This window comes from Pleurodeles waltl, chromosome 1_2, assembly GCF_031143425.1.
Source record: "Pleurodeles waltl isolate 20211129_DDA chromosome 1_2, aPleWal1.hap1.20221129, whole genome shotgun sequence".
NCBI classification, from domain to species: Eukaryota; Metazoa; Chordata; class Amphibia; order Caudata; family Salamandridae; genus Pleurodeles; species Pleurodeles waltl.
The window spans coordinates 894,640,004-894,657,584 of NC_090437.1; the positions used below are offsets into that span (position 1 = coordinate 894,640,004).

Consider the following 17,581-nt stretch of genomic DNA (forward strand, 5'->3'; position numbering starts at 1 on the left):
CTCATCGAGTGGCCACTTAGGCTGAGAGGTCCTTGTCCCAGGTTAAAGCACAAGAAACTGCCAGGGCTCCTGACAGAGACCACCAGATTGCCGTACTGCCACAGCATCCAGTCCTATGCTGAGTGCTGATACCAAGCCAAGTTTGAGAGGACAGAAGCTGTTGTTTTTTTTCCTTTCAAGAGAACACTCTCTCCCGGCAACTAGTAATTGCAGCTTCTTGCTATAAATAGGTATTCTGTGTGCTGAATCCTAAAATAATCTAGACGCAAGTTACCCTGCTCCATGCTCTCATGGTATAGCCCATATAAGCAGTCTTTACGGAGCTAGGATGCTAAGTGACATTTCAATCATGTTAGAAATGTTCATTTTATTTTCATTGATAGTAACATGCATTAGTGTTGTTTTAATAATATTCAGTGTGGTTATTTTATAGATGCCAAGCTACAGTATGATACTGTTGAAATAAAACACGTTCAAACACAAAGGACCTGACTACGAGTTCGGCCAGTGAGGAAGTTGGTGCCATTGTGGCTACCTCCCACCGGGCCCATTATGAGTTTCCCACTAGGTCGGCGGGCAGAAACCTGAGCAGTAAATAGCCTACAGCATTGTCTCCTGCTCGTAATCGAGCCAGCGGCAATAATGTAGAAAGCAGATAGTGAAAATTGCAGCAGTGCTGGCCGGGGGGGGCCCTGTACTGCACATGCCAAGTGCATGGGCAGTTCAGGGGTCCCCCTGGTACTCCCTGTACCCATTCTCTGCCAGCCGTTTCATGGCAGTACTACCGCCATGAAATCGCTGGCAGAGAACAAAGTCATAATCCCCAGAGCAGCATTGTTTGCAGCGCTGCCCTGGCGGATTAGGATCGCCACGACCACCTGACCATCAGGACAACTAATCCTGGCAGTGCGGGCGGTTTGACTGCCACAGTCATAATGTGGCGCTCAGACCGCCGCACTGGCGTCAGTCCGCCCCCCATCCACAAGTCTGGCTGTCAGAAGGCAGCCATACTCATAATGACCCCCAAATTGTCTTTTTCGTAGTGCAGTACTTTTGTGTGATATCATAAAGTGCAAAATTGGGTTTGAATTACCACTGCATCCCTGATCACTTTTAAGGGACTGTTAGTAACCCCAATTAGCACAGACACCATATCAACTATGTATTGAATGGGGTTGTGTGAGGCTACAACAACCTGTACTTTCACGCTCAAGAGTTGGTTAACTGAACTAAGTTCAGGCATCCGTGGGTTGAAAAGACAAGCCTTGCAGAGCCTAGCCTAAGCCTTAGTTTATACACCATGGTGCCCAACGTCAGACCTTCTGATTTTTTTGGACCTTTGAGTGGTCTTTAAGTATGCACACACAAGAAAAACATGATTGCAGATACACAAAGACGTCTATATACTAATCATGGTTACAGCATAAAGGCACTATAGCTATTTGTCTTTCTCCAGTGAATTCTGATCCTTTTCCCTTTTCAAAACCACACATCCTATAGAAGAGTTTTAGATTCTTGAAATCTAAACATCCACTCAAGAACATACGCAGTGCAAAATGCTCACAGCACAGGTTTAATGATACTTTTAGTATAGAAAAGGTACACAACAGACGTGAATATCTCCAATGGGCTTTCAGCCAGAAATAGCTTCTGAAAGTGAATATCTAACCTCCTGTTTTTTAATGGAGTGCAGTACTTGTTCAAATGATTGTCTATGGGGTATAAGAACAACCCTGGCTTTTCTCAGCATGTATAATGGATATCTTACAACTAGATCCAGAAGCGCTATCGTGCATTGATGACAGTTGTCTCACTCATGTTGATTTAGATGCACTTCTAACTAGGTTGGACAGGATAGTGGCAATATTACCATCACACTGTTACAAGGTTAACTTTAGCCTAAAACTGGTGATTTTTCTTTGTCTTGAGTTATCAAGTGAAGGCATGGGTCTACCACCTGATTTCCTTCCGAAATATACTACCTTGCAGCCTGTCAACACACAAAAGAAGTTACAATTCCAGTTGGGATTTCTTAACTTCACACATACTTATTTGCCTCACTATGCTGAACGAGTGATGCCCTTTTTATACTTTTTTTTGCACATTTTCTGTAAGCCAGTGGACGAACAAACACAGCCTTGCATGCTTTACAAGAAGACATGCTTGAGACAAACTATTTACAAACTAGGGATAGCCAAAGAAACCTAACATAAAGAGCCGTACCAAGCTACTCAGGTTACACACATGTAATCTACACTGAGGGACAGACAATTCCCATAGCTTGTAAGTCAGATTTGAATCCTCCAGTGGAAGCATGTTTTGCTTTCATTGAGAAAACAAATTCTGGCAGCCGTGTAAACAGCTATTTTAAAAGAGCACCTTTTGGCACAGGGAAAACTAACAATTGTGATTTCTCTCTTACCAACACTAGAGGCAGCCACTAAAGCAAGCATTCTTAATGCTCAATCTTTACACCAAAGATGGGTGCAGCGGGCCTCTTCATTGAGTGCAGTAGATGTGAAATTTCAGTATGATCCGATTCTTCAGACACAAACTTTCCTCTAATATGAACAGAATGTCACTCCAACTCCAAAAGCTTTACCCACTGAGACATATGTCTCTGTCTTACATGGACGGCTCTGTACAACCTGTGGCAGGAACCAAATATAAGTACTCTGCAGTCTACACAGCAGTGCAGGGTGTAGTGAAAGAGGGTGAGTTCCACCCACAGTTCACCCACTCCAAAATCCTAGATGACAGCACTGTACAACATGCAAAAATTTATACTTTGGTACTTGCATTACAGAAGGCTGACCCATCAATTTCCATACCGCTAGTGTCAGATTCATCCTTCTGTGCGCAGGATTACAATGTAGATTTAAAACATTGGTACCTAAATGTCTCCACTGATTCAAAAGAGAAACAGCTCTGGGGAATGATAGCTGCCTTGCAAGATAAACTTCCATTGGTCCATGTGATGCACACTTTAGGACATTACGTGATGGGATTCACACTAAAGGGAATTATACTACTGACTTATCTGCAAAGGCTGCAATACAGATTGTCAAGGTAGCAGTCATAACCAGATCTCAAGCAAAGATTGACAGAGATGTACTTTAAGGGGTTCGGGCAATTACGAAGAGTAAAACTCCTCCAGATGGATTTCTTCTCAAATACTCATACATGCTTGATTCAGAAAGCACTCTTATGGTTACTATACACGGAGTGAGAGACATGATGATTCCCAATAAGCTGTCCAGATTAGACTCGATCAAAGCAGCCCATGAGGGGCTGGTGTTTGCCCATGCAGGAATAAATGCAACCGTATCAATGCTATATCAACGCTACTGGTGGCCTTGTTTATGTAACAGACCAGAGATTATGATAGACAGTGTGATGTTTGTCTACAGATGAAGGCCTTTACTGTTAGAAGACCCACCAAGGATCTCTTCACAGGCTTCAACATGCCATTTAGGGTTACATAGTTGCACCATGTCGGGCCAAAAAATGTTGTTAAGCATTATAAGTACGGATTGATGGCTATTGATACATGTTCTCGGTTCATATAGGTCTGCCCACAGTGAAATGGAGGCGCTCGAGCAGTCGTTAAGGATTTGCAGTATCTGATAGCCATGGGGGCAGTTCCTGTATTTAATTCAGGCAATGGACTTGCGTTCGCCTCCAAGGGTTACAGGGATGCTACGTCTGCTCTGGGAGTATGTCTGCAGTTCAGCAGTTCATATTGAACAGAGAGTGACAGACTAGTCAAGTGTGCTAACGGCATGAATAAACATGCCTTGACTGCTAGGGCACTGAGTTCAAGTCTTAGTTGGTACCATCATCTGTGTGGACTTAAGAGAGCATTAAACAGCTTACCTAGGCGATTATTAGGTGGGTGCACTCCATACAAATTACTCCGGAGTGCCCATGTATTTACCTGGTATAGATAATCTAGGGGCTGTGGCTGGCAAAAGAGTTTGACCTTGACCAATGTTTAAATGCCTTACAGAACGTCGAAGACAAGCAATGTGACGCATTGTGAAGCAGCCTCTAGCAAAGAGGTTTTTACAGCTGCTAATGGGTGGGTCCATAAAGTAGGGAATCTAATTTGGGAAAACATCCACAATAATCAAGCTTTGGAACCATCTTACACATCTTCCATTACAGTTCTTTGGGTAAAAGACAAACTAACTGTAACCCTTTGTCTAGTTTGAAGAAAAAACAACAGGTGTCTATTTACTATGTTAAGAAGCGCTATATTGCCAACTCTGTAGAGCAGACGCTCCTGGACATGTGCAAATGTTCCAAGCAACATCATGGTTTATTATGTACCACTGCATGGCTCAACATCGATTGAGAGGATACCTTTTCAAGAAACAATGCTGAATGAAAATAAATCTCAATTTTACATAAAGGACTATTCATCATATTCCACAGTCACTCTGCGCCGTCGATTTCTTCATGCCTATCATTGGTTTTGTGGCAGGTACTTGATGACGCAGTGGTCCTATGTTTGGATTGCTAAAGAAGTATTTATTTTCATCATCTGTCTGACAACGTAGACCATTGTTCTACTGCTACTGAATGAACATCACGTCCCTGAAAGAACTGTTTCACAACCAGTAGCTAGAGAACTTCAACCGCCTCTCTCATCCCACAAAGCTCAACAAGATCTCTGCGCTGCAGACATTAAAGCTTATCCTATTCCTGAGGGTATAGTTTGTGAAAATATTCCTTATCAGATTATGGGACCCACTGAGACATTGCCATTATCATATGTGTTGAAGGTTTCAGTTAATGATGTGATTATTCCTGGTTGCATTTCAGATGGTTGGGATACTGAAATTGTAAAGCGTACAAGTTCTGATTTACAGATGTATATTACTTTGAACAATGAAGATCCCTATTTGAATGTATTGAATTAAAAAGAAATGTATTGTTTCCCCATTATGCACACTATTACATACATAGAACAAATTATCATAGAGGAATATACAGTTACACACAATGGGATCATTGTGAAGCTCTGCCCCTTGGTAGTCATCCAGATTTCTTATAGATGATTCCCTTTTCCCAGAGGACAGGTCAAATCCCTCAGCTTTTTATTTTTTCCCACGTCCACAACAACTCCGAAATGACTTAATTATGACCAATAAACTGTTTTACTCAGAGGAGTTTAAACAGAATTTAGCCATACAGGGAAATGAGTATTGGAAAAAAATATTGATGAAAAATGTACTGCATTTTCCACGCCATAAGGCTCACTGGATTATAAGGCACAGTCTCAATTACGGGATCTATTTCTGTACTTAACCCATACATAAGGCGCACCGTATTTTAAGGCGCATGCTAAAACATATGGTCTACAAAAAAAGGTAACGGTGTTCATAGTGTTGTAAAAAGGTAACGGAAGCAACACAGTGAGTTTAGTTTAATTTTATTCTACTATTTAACAATACCTTCACATTATTTTTTAATTAATCTTCTCCCACAAATCCATCAAAGTCCTCATCTTCTGTGTCTGAATTGAACAGCTGGGCAATTTCGCCATCAAACATGCCGGGTTCTCTCTCATCATTGTCGTAGTCAGTCTTGTTGCCAGGTGGCTGTTCAGCAATGATGCTGGCTTTTGCGAAAGCTCGGACAACAGTTAAAGCAGATACCTTAGCCCAGGCATCCACAATCCATTCACATGTGGTGGCGTAACTCGCCCGGCGTTGCCTCCCAGTCTTAGTAAAGGTGTGTTCGCCGTCTGTCATCCATCACTCCCATGCCGCTCGCAACTTCACTTTGAACGCCCTGTTTACACCAATGTCCAGCGGTTGGAGTTCTTTTGTTAATCCTCCCGGAATGATGGCAAGCTCCGAATTAATTTGCTTCACTTGGTTTTTCACAGTAGCGGTAAGATGGAAACGCATGGAGTCGCAGATCAACAGGGATGGTGATGCGTGGAAAAAAACATCCGGTCTCTTTACATACACCTCTCTCAGCCACTCTCTCATTTTCTCCTCGTCCATCCAGCCCTTTTGATTGGCCTTAACGATGATTCCAGCTGGAAACTTTTCTTTTGGCAGTGTCTTCCTCTTTAAAATGACCATAGGTGGTAGTGTCTGTCCATTACCGTGGCAACCAAGAACAACAGTGAAAGCCGACTTCTCATGCCCTGTGGTGCGTATCGATACCGTGCTGGTCCCCTTTTTCTCCACAGTATGGTTCACAGCGATGTCAAAAGTGAGGGGGACCTCGTCCATGTTGGGGATGTGGTTCGGCCGGATCTTTTTGTCAGCAATCTTGTTACTGTAGTAGGTGCGGAAGATGGCCAGCTTTTCTTTGTAATCCGCCGGCAGTTGTTGTGCCACGGTAGTTCTTGCGCGGATGGAGACATGCTGCCTTTTCATAAAACGAAAGCACCAAGGCGGACCTCCTTGAAAGTGTTCAATCTTCATGTCTTGTGCTATCGTTGTTGCCTTCAGTCGAATGGTGACTGTAGAGACGCTTCTCCCGGCTGTTCTTTGTTCAATAATCCATTGTTCAAGTTGGTTTTCTAACTGTGGCCACCTCGATTTGTTCCCGCGGAAACTCTGTTTTGTCTTCTTAACTTGGCGCAGTTCATTTTCTTGCTTCCTCCACTTCCGAACCATTGATTTATTGATGTCAAATTCTTTCGCAGCTGCTCTATTCCCATTTACAACTGCGTAACTGATAGCCTGTAGTTTGAATTGTGCCTCGTAAGCATGTCTCTTCACTGGTGCCATTTTCGGGGGTCCTTAGACAAACAAATGTTGTTTTGCAGCATACCGGTAGTATACCTACCGGAGGAGTGAAGAAGGTAAACTTATGTACTGTACATATTACGTAATGTTCTCTGATTGGTTTATCGCTGCCAGCTTACATAGTATACGTATTACGCCCCTGTGTAAGCGAAAAATGGTCCGACAGTCAGTCAAGCAAAGCGCTTACCAAAGTTGCACAACAACATTTTTACAGATTTTGAAACTCAGTGCACACTTAAGGCGCACCGGATTATAAGACGCCCGGGCAATTTTTGAGAACATTTAAGTCTCCTAGGTGCGCCTCATAGTGCGGAAAATACGGTATTTGAGGAGCCAAATATTGGCAGATTCAAGATAAAGAATTCCTGTTTAGAGGATGTATCAAACCAAAAGGAATGATTTTTTGTTAATGAAACCATCCAACAGACAATCTGTCTGGGGGTTGGAACCCTGAAAGACCTTTAAAACCCTCCATACCAAAGGTTAATTATACACTATTCACAAATTGGCAATGACAAATGTACATCTCCGACTTTGACATAAGTGAAATGATTCTTTATGGAACATGTAATTCCTCCCAGTTCCCTCATGAAGGCTTAGCTCCACGGCCATATGATCCCAACACATGCATGCACCATTTCCTTTCCAACACCCCTGGTCCTGTAGCTAGTGAACCTGATCCACGATATAACAACTTCATACCTGTAGTTGTTACCCCTTATAGTGTGGGCAACTGTGCCAACGTGAGTTAGCCAATTCCGGTCTTTCAACTGCGAAGGAGCATTTGTCTCTAATTGAAGAAAGCATGGATTTTTCTGATTTCCTCCTGTTGTAGAGCAGTTTTACTCTTTAATTTTTGGGAATAAATTTAAGATGGAAGGGCATCGTCCTTTGCACAGGTTTGAAAATTGGACACCAGCTCGTCTCACCTCCGAGACAGGAGATCTTTCCAGAGAACTCTTGCTCATTCCCTCCTTAGCGAGTTAATCTCTGATTGCGGACATTTCATTTCTGACTGGCGGCACATTAAGACTCAAGAGTGTGTACTGGTCTTCCAGTTTTGCATATTGGCATGCTTTGCAAGTAATAGGACAAGGGCTAATTATCGGGCTGTCAACTTGTTCGTCTTAGGGCCTTACAATGATCCTAGGCGACCCCCTACCAACTGTGTAGAGTAGCACATCCCATAACTTGGGTAAGATATGAGGTGACTGCTAACAAGAATTGTGATAGGTGCATCAAGCATATTTAGAAGTGCGGTTGTGTCGCTCTTGTACCCTGCAAGCCAAAAATGAGATTTATGAAGCCATGCAATGCCACCTTGTGTGCCCGAGTGACTTCATAAATGTGGATAAAGCAATGCAGCGCAAATCCCTGCATTGCTTTTCTGTGCCCCAGGAAGGCATTCCATGGGTGTTGCATGGGTGTTCCAATGCAACATCCATTGATTTTGACTCATTCCTAGATTTACCAAAAGTTGTAGACCTGGGAATGTGCCAAAATGCTACACCTTCCCAGTTGAGGTGTACCAATGAGAAGTATCTTTATTTCTCCTCGTCTTACCTCTTTCTGCCCATAGAACGAACGGAAAAAAAAATGTCTCAGGAGATTGTTTTTGTCCAGGAAGGGGCCCCTTTTTGCCTTTTTGCACGAAAACAGCCCTTCTTCCAAAGCAGGTACCCTTGCACCGTGGTACCAGGGTGCCTGCATTGGTGTTAGACAGTCAAAACGGTGCCAGTCCTGGGTCAAAGGCAGGAATGTGCTGTATTTTTTTAAATACAGCACATTCCTGCCCTCTCCCTGTCTTAAATACAGCACATTCCTGACCTCTCCCTGTCACGCTGCACAGCAGGCTGAATTGCTGCACTGCGCTGCGTGACTTGCCCATAAATATGGCCCTCAGAGTAATGTGATTGTCACTTCATTGTCCGAGCTTCCATCCAGAACTGTTGTAGTAGACTGTTTCTATCCACAAGCTTTGAAATAGATTAGACATCTCCACTTCTCTAAGTCCTGCTTTGAATATAATGAAAGGCATTACAATTTAGTAATCTTAAATAGTGAATATTTTCTCTTGAGTCCTTCAGTATTTATGAATAGTATATTTGCAGTGGCTGGTGTATCAAAAATATTTCGATGATCTACCTGGTGAACAGTTTTAGTTCAAGTTTCAATGCCTCATTTTCAATGATGTTCTAATGCTTGAAATGATACATACTGATGTTCCTATAGGTTTGCATCAGAAACAGTCAAGGGACTAGAAGTTAGTAAATAAAATTCCTAGTTGCACTGAATATAGTTATAATCTAAGATAGCCTCAATTGCAGTACACATCCGCTTATTCTTTTCTTTGTTCCGAGTTTATAAACATCCCAGTTCATGCTCTCTAGTGCTTACACGTGGGGTATGAGTGGATGTGTTTATTGAAGGTACATTAAATGTGCAAACAAGTCTCCTGCCAACTCGGTTCCCTCAGTCTGATGACGTCCACTATAACATATATAGAAGTTTGAGAGTTTACTGTACGTAGTCGTCCTAAATCGAAAGTATACTTTTGATTCTCTAAATTGGCCCTAGTTGTGGGAAATCTTGTAGATCTAGGAATCTTCTGTACCTAGTTCTGTAACTTCACACAGACAATTCTGCAAGGGCTCTGTTTGGGATGGGGGCGATCTCATTTGTCCTTCCCATTTCTGTAAAGGGTAAGGTAGAAGATTGCCCTGATCTCTCCCCATATTCATTTGTATATTATCAACTTAAGGTTGTAAAATTTCACAACACATTGATAGTGGATGATCCTTATTTTCACCATTACAAATAAAGAAATCATTATTCCCCCTGAAAAGGTGTCACATATATATCGTGTATATACAGTAATTAAATGTGCAGTACCTTTTACTTTGAAATATATAAATTGTTTAACTATATTGATGTGCTGTTGGTTATGGCTATATTTTCTTATCAAACGTTCAATAGTGAGAAGTGCACAATTCTTCCTTCTTAGTTAAAATATTCACAATAACATCAGGACTGCTTTTGATTCTTTATTGTATTTCTTTAGGTGAATCTGATCGGCCTGCTACTATGGATGATTTGAAAAAACTAAAACATCTTGAGGCAGTCATTAAGGAAGCTCTTCGGTTGTTCCCCTCTGTTCCATTCTTTGCACGCACAATAATGGAGGACTGTCAAATAGGTAAGCCACTATGTGATATTAGGATACAATTATTTTTTATACCTCTTCACATTCCTTGCTGTTGAAAACTGCTGATGCTTAGTCATTATGGCCTCCATTTTGGGGCACCCATGTTACTGCAGGAATCCTGTACAAGATCTTACCAGTCACTGATGTATCAGTATTACAGAGTACTGGGGAGTTTGAATGTGATTCTTTACATGCCTTTATGCATTCGAGAATTACGTGAAGGTGGCCATAATTCTGGGGCTTTTTTTGGAGACAGATACTTTCAGGCTTGACCAAGAGAATTTGTCTGCAGAAAACAATGCTGTATTTGCCTACAATGCAGGCCTCGTAAAGCTATTTTGAAGGAACACTTACGTTTCTGTCAAAATTGCTATTAAGAGGCTTCTTGTTATGAGGGCCTGAGACTAGGAGTGTCTGCCTTCTTAAAATGTTTGTGATCAGTGAGCCTCACGTTTCCACCTCCTTTGTTTCAGCTTAAGTTCATGTTTTCATTAAGCCATTTTTCCACTTGCAAAGCCTGCAATTTTCTAATTCTCAGGTGTTGCAGCTGTAATACGGATATTTTTATTGTACCATATCCATTTTGTGATTTGGTAACAGGTTCAGGAGATTACAAAAGTTAACAGGTTACCGAATCATAAAAATGTAGACAGGTGTAACAAATTGATATTTGTAAGGAGTGTGTTTAGGCCTTCTCTTGTAAATAACGTCTCATTATGATATTTTTCTATGTTTTGTGACAAACATGTTGTTGCAAAACATTGAAAACTTACAAGCTTCTGAGTTGGGGTAGTAACATTAAAAAAAGCGAAGACTGGGATCCTTGGGACTCCTTTCCCCTTGTGAATGTAAAAAAAGGTGTGTTTGGGGCAAGCCAGTGGGGCAGGGGTACTCTGCAGCTCTCAAACAAACTTTAACAAATAATAAACTTGTCTTTTTAAATGCAGCACCATTTCCGTAAAAGAAAACAGGCTACATTTATTTTAAAAAACCAAGTTTATTTAAATCAATCACAAATATGGTGGTCTGCTGACCCCAGCAGGCCACCATCCTCTTATGACATCCAATCCTAGTGAATCAAAATTTGCGACATACCTCATGAATACAGATAAGATGGGTCAGATTGCGGCACATTGTGGTTCAGAATTTTCATGAACAAACATATTAGTACATAGGTCGGTTCACACAATTGTTTTTCATTTGAGAAAATTTAGGTCACAGTTTGCAACCACTCTTTATGAATTAAAATGTCACACATCATGTCCTATGTTCTTTGCATCCCAATTCAGACTCCTGTAGCCATTACCCAAGTATATCCTTGAGATGTATTGCATGTTTAGGTTTTATGCTGAGTTCTTTGGTATTTTGTTTGTACCGAGGATGTTCTATAACTGACTACTTCAGAGAAAAGCACATGACTTGGTTGTTATCAGCTGCTGAACTTTCACAACAGTGTCATTTTACCATTTTTACCCCTTTATGCATGCATAGGAAAGGATGAAGCATTTCCTGTGACTCTTACAGTATGATATTTTTAGATATTTTTAATTAAAAACTAGAAGCTGCAACAAGTTTATAAGCAGAGATTGGTAATGGCCACACATAGTCAGCTGCTAAGACTAGCTAACTCTAAAGACATGTCCTCTTTTAAACAAAACAGTTTAAATCATGGATGTTGCAGAGTAGTACATAGGGTTTGGAGGAAGTAATGCAGGGTTAACAGGTGTCCACTCTAGCTACCTCTAAGTAATATCCATTCTCCTATAACCCTAATTTTTTCTGTTCACTGAAGTGCAGCTCCTTACCATTGTAGACAAAGGTATCTGGATTTTGCATGACATGCACCGTAACTGCAAAATGAAATTAAATTCCTCAGGAGGTAGCAGAACTAAGTGTTAGTGCCAGCATTAGGTAAGAGACACCTTTATCAAGCCTTTTTCTGATGTTGAACAAAGTTAATCATATGAATAAGATGCTTTCTCCCCATGGCTACAATTCTCCTAATAAATGTGCATATGCTCGTCATATAGAGAACCTGCAGGATTGCAGATGGTGATTGTTGGGACAGAAATGTATCAATCATGGTGAAGAGGTGTTTACCCCAGCCCGGAACAGCCAACTACATATGGACTTGTCTCCTGACTTTGTTTGGCCCCATCATCCCACGAATATAGCACTTATTTATAAACATGAACACTTTTTTATGAGAGTAGGACCCATGTTGGCACTCTCTTTTTAGAAGAGCAGGAGTGTGTTTAGCAATTTAATTTATTACTAAACAGTACAGCTCACACTTCAGGTCCTCTGTACAGCTTGGGGTGACCCAGAGTAGTTAAGATGTCACACTTGTTTAAGTGTGATGGTTAGTAGGTAATGCTGGCACTGGCATTTGGCAGCAGTGGCAGGAGCCGTGATGGAATACCTTCGGCCCTGGTACTTATATATTTATTTTTTACAAATTAAGCAATGTCCAGAACCTGTTCTGTGACATTGAATGGGCACCAAACGTGCCTTCATAGGAAGCAAAGGACTACTGTCCATGCCCTGGGTTTGTCACATAAAAAAGTGGTGGCAGTGTACTAGGTTTTGTGAATAATTAGTTAAGACTAGTCCTGTTTCTGTGTCAGAATAGAGTGTTGTCTACTGACCACACATGCGTAATGTTTCCCTGATTGTGAGCCCTAGATCTTTGCGCTGACCTACAGATTTATACAGGTATTGAACTTCAGACCATACACTAATTTTCAACATGTTACAATGAGATGCACATTTTGTAAAAATATTGTCAAACTGTTTGCGTAAAGCTGTTCCAAATGCCCGCAAATCTAACCTGGTTGCACAGTGCACAAAATACACCTACTTAAAACATGTTGCAAGAAATGCAGTACAGATTTTGCAAACAAATTTCACCAATATATACAAGTAGCCCTGGAAGAGGGCAATACCAAATGAAGGGCAGCCGCTCAAAATTTTCAGATTTAAAAATCATGCAACTGATACCCTTGCTGATCACCATACAGATATCCATAATGTGCAACAAAATTCAAGTTTTTCAAAATGATTGCAAACACACATCTCAGAATGTACCGGTGCTATGGACTGAGGCAAAGTCTGTCCTTCCTTGATTTATAATCAAACAGCAACACTAGAATCGCCAGAGCATGGACTGGAAGAATTATTATCATCTTGCATTGAACAACTGGAAATCTGTTCTTGTCAACCTACCGCTACATTTTCATGTAGTCTCTTCAATACTTCAAAGGGCAGATGAACATGCACTCGACTCAAAGCAGATTAATAAAAAGATAGCAAACTTGGACAAAAGATGATGCATGGAGACTTTGTAAGCCTTCCATTAATGAAGCTTTGCTTGGCTTTGGCTGAATTTCCTGCAAGATTTTCCACTGATAAGCAAGACATGCAGGCGCACAGAGCCCAAGATTGGTTCAGATTCATTGTCAGTGTGTGTGACTTTTGTGTGCAAAGAATATCCCACACTCAGAAGGGTCAATCTGGCCCAATTATTTAAAGCCACTCTACTCACTGAGTCATCCAGCCTCTTCCTATAAGTCTTGTTATTAGGACAATGGCTCATACAAACTTGACACAGGGGTACATGGTGAGTTGCCTGTTCAATCAGCCGCTTCACTACTATGTCATATAGCACTGTCTATATTTGATGCCTAGATTTGCTCCTGCTTTCTCAGTTGTATTCCTCATATGTATCTGATCTGCTAATTCTAGAAGTAACATTTTCTTTGTATTTCAGGGTATTCTTCTGTAAGGGCTTTCAATATATTGTATAAGTAGGCTTTTCTGTTTTAGGTTTAAACCTTTAATTACTGATAAAACCCCACCAAAAAGGGAAATGGTTTCCTCATAACAAACTTTGCCAATATGCACTATCACATATACCCACATACACAGAATAGGTAAAACCCTTTGATACATTATCTTCATTTTCTATTTTTCCAAACCTGGTTTATTCAATCGCTTCCATCGCTAAACCATGTTATAACATTATTGTGGGAAGACAACAAACAATCAACTCCTACAGATCAGTTTGAACACATACAGCAGTGTTTATCCATTAGTTTCCACATATGTACTAAAATTGTAAAGGAACCCTGTTATGGTCTGTCTCCATGAGTCGAATTGTCATCTTGTGCCGCTCCAGCAATTCATCATGCACTTTATTTTTTTTAATCAGCTTCCTTTTCTAACAAGTAAGTATTGATAGCAGGAGAACGGCTAAAAACTCTAGACATCAAACATTCAGTGCAAGGTGTAGTGACAAAATGATGTCATCATGCACATGGGATAGTGGTGAAAACATGACACAAAACTTTCCACCTACCATCAAAATTCATAAATGCAAAGTTCCACATTGTTATGTGTGATGCTTCCTAGCATTTTACCTAACTTTGCTTTACTGCTGCATTTGTGAGCTTATAGTTAGAATGTTTAAAGCAAACTTTCAAGTCCCAGAATACAATATGATGTCTGTTAAAAGGACAGTAATGACTTAAAGTGAGGCATTTGCCGTAGCAACACTTGGCAGCTTTGAATTACCACACAATCGCCGCACCACATTTATGTTGTCAGAAAAAGAGCGTCTTTACACTTTATCCAGTGCCTTTAAGTTAAGCGTGACTGCTTTTGTGCCAAGGTACCAGAAGGTTAAGCATGGGTTAATTTGCGTTTTGCTTGCTTGTGTTTCACCCTGTCAGAGATTGTGGTTGCTGCTTGAGTAAGGTTCCACCTCTCCTCAACCAGTAACTCAGTTTCCATCACCCTATATGTATGCTTTCTTTCAGAAAATGTTTGAGTGTTGCTATTGAGTCGCCTCTTCCCACAAAAATTGTCTCTATTTCATTTGTTTCCCATTGGAAACATGCTTACCTCTTGTACTTAGTTTTTTAGCCACATGAAAATTTCTAACATATACAACTTACATTCACCACCTCGGAAGTAATTTCCTCAGACAAAATATGTAATAGCACACCTCCCTTTATAGTTTGTTTTAATTCATATATACTTATGGATTCTGTTCATTCTTTTTTGTCCTTTTCATCAATCCTTTTTGTTCTTTTCCGAATGATGTGGTGAAGATTTTTCTTCTGCTGTTCCTATGTTTAGGGGTCTCTGGTGGTTCGCTGTCTACAACTGTTTGATCTTTAAAAGATTTTTACGGTCATGGTTCATCTGTGAATTCAATTGCTTGACCAGGAAGACAGATTACCTAGTGGAATTTCAGTATATTCAAAGCTAGATTTCAATGTCACACCAGAAAGGGAACCTAAAAATAAGTGAGCCTGTACCCTACAAATTAAAGACCCTTTCTTTTCAACTGTTCATTTTCATACGTGCACCAGTTTGGGGTTGGAAATTCTCTACAAATTAAGTCTTAAAAGAGGGCCTTCAATGATGCTTGGCAATTGGTGTTGATAATAATAAAAAAATCGTCTACCATGAACTGAATGGGATTAACCTGAGACATTTTAATTTGGAAATGTAAAAAAAATATCCATATTACACATTTTCCATGTATTGAAAACACAGCCACAGGACTTCTTTCCAGAATCCAACAAGTTTTCATCCATGATTTCTTCAAAATATTTAAATCATGCGCAATTAATGTAATGAAAATTAATGTGTAGTTTTGGATTTATAACTTTACTTTTTTTTTTGTATGATTTTATCCATTCATACATTGAATTGATGGTAACTGCATACATTTGTAGCTCATCCACACATTTTTTTTATTTCAATCATGATGTAGTTTTGGATAGTATTTAAGATAGATATGTGTATGACAAATCTGCTTTCCAGCCCTTTGATCTGTCGTAGTCGGTTCTGCACGGTAAGTTTCTCTGATCTTTCCCACATGTGGAGGGATTGGTTGCTCCGGTTTATATCCTCAGCCGGGGGCAGGAGCCCCCATGGGTCACCACAACCTCCTCTCCTTTTGATGATGGCTTGAACGAGGCACCCCACCTTGTTTTTCATGATTACCCTCTCTGGCACACTTCTGGGTGTCAGAAGGGTCAGGCAGCCAGAGAATAGGGTGAAGCATCACACATGTCCCCTCTATAACTTCATCGCCCCCTTGCTATCTCCAGAGAGATCAATAGTGGAAATTATCATTTAATCACTGACTGCTGACTACGAAATACTTCCTGGATGTGGCATTCAGTCATGCATGATGTCTTGCCAGGCTTAATTTGTCAGACTAGCTGTTGAAGTACTGGTAGGATTGGGAAAAGTCAGTAACAAGTCGAACCGGTGCCCCTGAAAGAATGGCAGCGCTAGGGCACATACACGCTTTCTTTCCAATGTCAGTATGGTTAAAGGTACTGCCAATCAAATTGTCTGGTGCTTCTGGATTTGTGCAGGGACTAGAGAGACCTAATTAATAAAAAAATCTAGCAAAGAGACATTTGGAATCATTCAAACAAATGTGTAGCTGAAATGCGGAGAGGCAGTGGCCTATGGCTAGCGCTGTAGACTATGGATCTGGGCAAATCACTTAATCTTCCTGTTCCTCCACAAAATAAATGTGTACTTGCGTAAAGCGCTCCAACACCTTCGGGTCGAGCTCGCTGTATATAAAAGCTGCAGCAAAAACAAAAGTCAGAGAAAGGAATGAAAGCATCTGGTCTCTGGGCTCATTTTTTGTGCTTTGTGGGGGGCATGGCAATGGGAGGGAGAGGGAAAAAGCAAAAACAGGCAACGGGAGGAAGCAGAGGACAGAACCAGCTACAAAAGATACACTCTATAGAGTGGCTCAACAAAAGTAAAAAAATAGCTCCCAAAAGCGCAAGCAGTGTAAGGACACATGTACTTGGGCCATTCACTAGGAGAGGGTCATATGCAAGAAGAGGGCATTGACCACTGCAGAGCTGACCAGCGGGAAATAAGCAATTCAGAGTGGCTTCGAATCCATCCAGTGATAAGTATTGAATGGCCTCCAAGCCCACTAACAGTAAACAACATGTCTCGAAGAGACAGCGCATGCGCTGTCTAGCCGAGACCTAAACACGGAATTAAAAAGGTTTGGTTTTAGATCGAAGCCTACCAGAGAGCACAGGTGTCTGTTTGAGCAAGACATCTTGGGGGCATGCTGAAAGCTGACCTAGGAATGCATTCCTCCCATTGATTATGATTTGATTTTTGTTTTGTCCTTCACTTTTGCTTACTTTATATTCTCAGGCTTTATTTGTTTTAGCCCACCTGGCTTGTGTTTGTCCCTCCCGTAGAGCACAGCCTCTTTACAATTTCTCTGATTGGCTGCTCCTATGCTTCACAGGTGTCTGCTTTTCACAGTAGAAAATCCCTGCATACTAGAACGCAGACTCAAAATAGTTAACAACAAGTCTACAAAATTATGCATCATAGTTCTTCACATTTACCAAACTGCTCAGGGTTTGTTGGCAGGCCGAGCACAAGACCTCTTAGGAAAATAATGAAAATCAATTTTAGAAACAAAATAGTAAGATAAAGTTAAACTAAAATGCTGGAAAAAGGTCGATAATGTTACAATATTATTTTGTTTGAAAAGACTTACACTGCTTCATTGTGTAAAGGATCCTGCCTGGCTTTA

The 17,581-nt window shown here is 40.8% G+C and overlaps 1 protein-coding gene across 1 annotated transcript in view; it reads left to right on the plus strand.

Moving 5' to 3' along the window:
• CYP4V2 (cytochrome P450 family 4 subfamily V member 2) overlaps positions 1-17,581 on the plus strand; it is a 286,243-nt gene that overhangs the window by 171,394 nt on the left and 97,268 nt on the right. The window contains exon 9 of the mRNA XM_069200117.1: positions 9,835-9,969. Within this exon, the coding sequence (XP_069056218.1) occupies positions 9,835-9,969 (135 nt within the window). The remainder of the gene's footprint in view (positions 1-9,834; positions 9,970-17,581) is intronic.